Below are 6654 nucleotides of genomic sequence, written 5' to 3'. Positions count from 1 at the left end.
CTGAAACAGTAAAAGAGATATGGCTAGAGATGGCGAGGGACGCAGCCAGACACCAACCACGGCTGCTGCGGGGGCAATTTTAAAGGAACCGGGGGCCTTATAATTATAAAGAGGAAAGGGGAGAGAGAAGGAAACAGGGGTTGGAGGGACAGTGTTTCCAAAGCAGCTCAAACATTTTTAAATTAATTTTTAAGAAAGAAAGCAAAGAACGAGAAAGGGAGGTGGGGGCGAGATAGAAGGAGAGAGAGACAAACACAACGAAACAACCCGCATCCACCAGATGTGAAGACTTCCTACACCGTTCCCACTGCCCGGCCAGATAGATGTTTTGTCCGCCGGGTCGCACGAATCACAATGAACGCGCAGCTGACGATGGAGGCGATTGGCGATCTTCACGGGGTGAGCCATGAGCCGGTGCCCGCCACAGCCGACCTGATGAGCAGCAGCCCCCACCACCGCAGCACCGTAGCCCATCGCAGCAGCCACTTGCCCGCTCACCCCCGCTCCATGGGCATGGCGTCCATCCTGGACAGCGGCGGGGACTACCACCACCACCACCGACCCCCCGAACACGCCCTGGCGGGGCCCCTGCACCCCACCATGACCATGGCTTGCGAGACCCCTCCAGGTATGAGCATGACCAGCACTTATACCACGTTAACCCCTTTGCAGCCTCTACCTCCCATCTCGACCGTCTCAGACAAGTTCCCACACCACCATCACCACCACCACCACCACCACCACCCTCATCACCACCAGCGGATCGCCGGCAATGTGAGCGGTAGCTTCACTCTCATGCGGGACGAGCGGGGACTAGCATCTATGAATAACCTCTACACCCCCTACCACAAGGACGTACCCGGCATGGGCCAGAGCCTTTCGCCCCTCTCCGGTTCTGGTTTGGGGGGCATCCACAACTCCCAGCAAGGACTGCCCCATTATGCCCACCCAAGCGCCACCATGCCCACTGAAAAGATGCTCACCCCCAACGGCTTCGAAGCCCACCACCCCGCCATGCTAGCCCGGCACGGGGAACAGCACCTCACCCCCACCTCCGCAGGCATGGTACCCATCAACGGCCTCCCGCACCACCCCCATGCCCACTTAAATGCCCAGGGTCACGGGCAAATACTGGGCACCGCCCGGGAGCCAAACCCCTCGGTGACCGGCTCCCAGGTCAGTAATGGAAGTAATTCAGGGCAAATGGAAGAAATCAATACCAAAGAAGTGGCGCAGCGGATCACCACCGAGCTCAAGCGGTACAGCATCCCTCAGGCCATCTTCGCTCAAAGGGTACTGTGCCGCTCACAAGGGACCCTCTCAGACCTACTGCGCAACCCTAAACCCTGGAGCAAACTGAAATCCGGCCGGGAGACCTTCCGGAGAATGTGGAAGTGGTTACAGGAGCCGGAATTCCAGCGAATGTCAGCGCTCCGGTTAGCAGGTGAGCCGGGAGGGCAGAGGAGCTAGGTAGCGTGCTGGGGAGATCAGGATAGAGGACACCAAATTTGACCTGGTAGAGTTAGTTGCGCCTCCCCCTAGACAAGTCAATTCAGGCACGAAAATACGCGCCTCTCTCAGGTCGGGCTGCTTCCCTTTCTCTGTGCCCTTTTCTGTCTTTCGGCGGGAGCCAAACCAGGCAGTCCCAAGCACAGGTGCCAGTGGGGCTCCGGCTTCCGGGGGTTGTATAGGAAAACAGAACTGAGAGCGGCTCTGGCAGCGCGGCCTGAGAAAACCTGCGATACCTGCCAGAATCTTTAGCTGCCCAGTCTACCCACAGCTTAGTCTCGTGGTGTGTGTACACGCGTACTCGGGTGAGTATTATTGTAAATATGTATTCATATTGTTCACACGGGACTCACAATCCAGTTCTCTGGGCTCCAGTCCATTATGAAAAGCTCGGGTTCTGGGAATGGAACAGAACATACCAGGTGCTCTGGGTGAGATGCGCAAAGACTTCAAGTCTTTACTGTCTCGAACTTATATTCATTTACGTAGGGGAATAGGGTCCTGCTTAGGATTCTATTTCATCGGACCAAAGTGTTTCATAATTTACAACCGCCGATGTCCTATCCTATATAAGTAACTATGCTAGAGTCTATGTCTAGTGAGTGTTCGTGTGTGTTTCATCCTTCTCTCTCTGTCTTCCTTGGTTTTGAACTAATCCAGTTATTGAGGAGTTGAATGTTTTCGTAGAATGAAGAGTTGGGGAGGGGAAAGAGAGAAGGAAAAGAAGAGGGAGGGGGAACAAGTTTGTGCCCAGCTAAGCTGAGTTTCCTTAGGTGCCTGTACGCTGAGGACTTTTCATTTCATTTTATTCTGCTGAAGCAGGAGAGTGATGGACCCGCACTGGTTACCAGCTTCTGTGTTCTGGCAGTTTCAGTCTGTGGCCCGCTGGTATTGTTATTTCCGCAGAGGGAGCGTTATCTGTCTGGCTATTCTTACGATTTTATGGTAGAGCTAAGGCTAGAATCTTGTTTTCACAGGATGGGAGGAATTTGTGACGTTTACAAAAAAAAAATTAAGAGGAGATGAGAGGCAGAGAAGCGAGGGAAATAGGGGGTCCAGGTGCTGGCTGTAGCCGAGGGAAGAAATGGAACTGATTCTTTTTTTTTTTCAGGGATCAGAGGCCGAATTGTGACTGCAGTTAGGTTAATTTAATCCTCCCGCCCCCTTCGGCCTCCACACCTCAGACCCTGCTCCCAGGCTGAGTGAGTGGCTTGAATGGAATGGTAAAGGCCTGAATGAGGGTTTGTTAATTAACTGATCGTTCTCCATTAATTCGTCCCAGGAGAACAAGAGACAGTCAATCCGAGCCAGAGCCGGGGGCACTGAGCCGTTTCACAGGCTAAAATCAAAGAGGAGAAGGCCAGAGCTCCCCTATCTCCCTCCCTCCCATCCTGCAGGGTCGTCCCCCTAACTCCATCGCCTTCCAATGAAAAGAGAGAGACAGGCCAGGTGCAGGCAGGGCTAAAACTTAAATCTGAAACCCTACTGCGACGTCTATTTGCTTTTAATTTTCCTTCTCTTGAATCTTCCTCCGGTTTGACCTCATTGTTCCAACCCTACTAACCCCAGAACCCCATCCCTGGTCTCCTATATTCCATTGACTGTACTTACTGGCCCTTCTGTTTCTATCTGCTTCATTTTCTTTTCAGCACCACTTAAATGACGCCTTCCTCACATTCACTACTCCAACTTCTCCTCTGGATCATTCTGGAAATAGGAAGAGGTTGAGGGAAGAGACCACTCAACCACAGACTGTTATCTGTCCCCATGTCCCCCCTATAGGGAGGACAATGTTTTCATCGAGGGAGGAATGTTTGTCATACTCCTCACTTTCCCCAATTAGGAAAGGAAAAAAAACAGAACTTCTCATCATCAAGAAGCCTATTCCACAGACACACATGCCTGCTGCCTTGAGGCTACTGAGTTAGACCCAGGTTTCTAGCATGAGAGACTTAGAAAGGGCATGCAGCCTCCTACTCCTTCCTGGCTCTGGAAACTAATTCCTCTTTTCCTAAGGAAAGAAGCGTCCTCTTGCTAGTTCTGGACTCCACCAGGTACTTGGGTCTATTCCCCAATCCCATAATTTTGGGCTTCCTGTTAATTTGGGAGGAGACAATGACATTGACTGTCTTCAGCTCTTGTCATAAGAGATGAAGGGAAGTCTGGGAGGCCTGACAAGCCCAGACATCAGAGGAGTGAGGGTGGGCAATTGGATGTACACTGGGAAGGCGTTGAGGTGGTGAGGAATGGCTGGATCAGTAACCTCCAGGGTGAGAGCCCTTTCACTACACTCAGATGCAAGCACAGTGGAGGGCCCTGAACTAACAGTGGAAACAAGGTTTTGTCTTTCTGAAGAGCAGGCCACAGAAGCTCCAGTTTTCTCCTAAGCATTTATAAAAGGCCAGGTTGACAGGAAGCAATGAGTTTTCCTCTCCCTATCTTTGCTCCTAAGGCCTAGGAAATCACCAGAGATTGAACCCCAAGTATAACCTTTCCAATTTATACTTTCCCATCAGTTGACCAAATGACCTATAGCAACCTGATCCTCAAGCTAGAACCAATGTATGTGACTGTGACGGCTTGCCCTAAAGGGAAAGAATGAGTTGGTCTCCCTTGTCCTCTTATTCAAGGCAGGAATTGAAGTAGGACTAAAAGAGCCCTCCAGAGAGAATTGGTTTCTAGAGTTTTTTTGAAGTCTTCTCCCTAATCCATTATCTACCTAGAAATCAGGCAGAAAAGGGGAGCATTAGTTGGTTACATAGATAGTATGTCAAGGTACTGACCTATCACATTTTCTCAGAGTGAAAATGGTCACAGAACTCTTCTCTCCCATGTCCAGTCTTACTTCACAGTTTAATCAGCAGTTGCCCCCTCTTTCCTCCAATTTTTCTCTTTAATTCTCTTCTTCCTCCTCTCTCTCCTACTCTCTCTTTGCTTCTCTCACTCTCTCTACAGTCTGATTTTTCCTACTCTTCCATTAAAAACTTAATAAGTTGTTCCCCTCCCCCCCAGCAGTAGAACTACCATGGTAGTAGAAATGGAGGCAACCTACTACCCCTAAAATAAATACATTTGTATTTATTTAAAACTAGTAAAAATAGATGGGAAGGGAGTTTTCTCTCCCCCCCCCTTTTATATGACCAAAAAAAAAATCCTAGAGGGAAAAAGCTGTGAGATAACTGTGGGAACCTGGAGACTGGGATAGGATGGATTGGCCACAAAGCTATTTTAGTAGTGATGGCTAGTGAGTAAATGAATAGGAATAGAGGACAACCAAGATCATGACCTGGATGGAATTAAAGTGTAAACCTTAGCATGAGGTGTGCAACCTTTCAATAGCCTTAGGGATACTCTGTAAAGGGTTGTGAAATACAGGAATATTTTGAAACTATAATTAAACTTCTATTTTAAAAGAAGTTTTGTAGGAATGGTAGAGAAGTAATTTGGGGGTGACTTTTCTCCATGACTTCGGAAGCCTTAAAAAATATTGAAGCGGAAGATTAGAATGAGTCTTTCATTGTACTGTTAACATTTTCCTTCCCTTTACTCCCCCCCAATCATGTCCCTTTAAGGCAAAAAGGAGAAACCTCCAGCAGATTTATATTTTTAAGCAAGGAAAATGTTACCATGAATGTGGTTTTTAGTATGTGTGTTTCTTAAGGGAGCACACTACCAATGTAAAGACTAAAAAGCACCCCATTTGAGCTCCTGGCTGGACTAAGAGATGGGGCTGAGATCCAATGTGGACCTGAAAAGGTCCGCGTTTGATTAGCAACTGTGGGAGAAAGGCCACTGGACCCCTAGGACAACTGGAAGATTTACCCCAAATGTTTACCTCTCCTTCTCCCCATACAAATCCAACCCCCTCTCTTCAGCTTTACTGTAATATTTTATGCGTTTCCTAACAAAATTAGATACAGTGGGCTACTATGAGATGGGCAACAGAGGGAAGTCTCACGAAATTGGATGCAAGAAAAAAAAATCAATATTTTTTCCTCAATGTAATAATCGCTGCTTCCCCATTAGAGATGCAGCCCAGCAGCTCTCGCGCCGCTAGAGTGTTGTGTCCCGGGTGGGGTGGGGTGGGGTGACATGCCTCTGACGTGGACGCCTATCAAACGGAGGAGGAGATTAGTTTCCAATTAGAGATCCCATAAATGTGCTTGGCGGAGCTGCTGAACCCGTCTGGGCGGGAAGTGGAACTCTATATGGAGGAAGCTTTTGCCTTCATTCACCCTTCTGTACTTAAATCTGTTAACCCGAATATTCCTAGAAAAGCGTGGCTCCATATCTGCTTGGATTCAAACACTCTCCGTGTATACAACTGAGGTTTCGGAAATGCATTACGCTGGTATCCAGAGGGAACCAATAAAAATGAAAAGAATTCGTCCTAAGCTAACTGTGATGAGAGGGGGAATGGATTCCTAAAGTCACCAGGGCTGGCTCAGACTCATTCCAGTCATGAGCATCGGGTGTTTCCCCAGTCCTTCCCCTTCCAGATCCTGTATTTTATTCTGCTTTGGGGAATTCCAAAGACTGGGGGAGTTCGGACAGAGAAAGTGACCTCGCCCTGGAGCTACAAAGATACTCTTGTCTTCATCCAGAGGTTCAGAGCCCCGCGCTTAGTCACCTGGAATCTGAGAAAGTGTCGGTGGGGCCAACCTGGGGCTTGTTTGCTGTAAGTGGCCTTGTGGCCTGGTTGATTTATAACTGAATCCTGCATAACTCCATTTGCTTTTTGTTAATGTTTCTCCAAACTGGGGGAAGGAGGGCAGAGAGAAGCTAAGGAGCATTTGCACAGGTCCCTTCGTTTCTTCTGTGCCCGGAAGCTAGAGCTGGCCCAGAACCCGGGTCCAAGGCAATAGGAGAGAGGAACCTAGTTAACTCCACTAGTCGGGCTGTTTGGAACACTCGGAGTGGGCCAAGATCAATCCTTTAAAAAGGTTGAGGAGGGAAGTTTCCCTCAATTCTGAGACGAAAGCGATTTCTGACCCTACAAGTGGCCCACTCAGGAAATGCCGGATATGATAGGAAACACACAGCCTTGGGATCTCCTCCAACATAGACACAGACACACACACACACAGACACACACACACACAGACACACACACACACACACACACACACACACACACACACACAC

General features: G+C 48.9%; 1 protein-coding gene across 1 annotated transcript in view; it reads left to right on the top strand.

Annotated features, from left to right (window-relative positions):
- Nucleotides 1-6654, top strand: part of ONECUT1 (one cut homeobox 1) — a 52855-nt gene continuing 46201 nt past the window's right edge. The window contains exon 1 of the mRNA XM_027840775.1: nt 1-1444. Coding sequence (XP_027696576.1) covers nt 355-1444 — 1090 coding nt within the window. The 5' untranslated portion in view covers nt 1-354. The remainder of the gene's footprint in view (nt 1445-6654) is intronic.

The sequence above is a fragment of the Vombatus ursinus genome, unplaced genomic scaffold (genome assembly GCF_900497805.2).
Source record: "Vombatus ursinus unplaced genomic scaffold, bare-nosed wombat genome assembly UNPS02014848.1, whole genome shotgun sequence".
Taxonomy (NCBI): domain Eukaryota; kingdom Metazoa; phylum Chordata; class Mammalia; order Diprotodontia; family Vombatidae; genus Vombatus; species Vombatus ursinus.
This window is presented reverse-complemented; position numbering and strand designations above follow the sequence as displayed.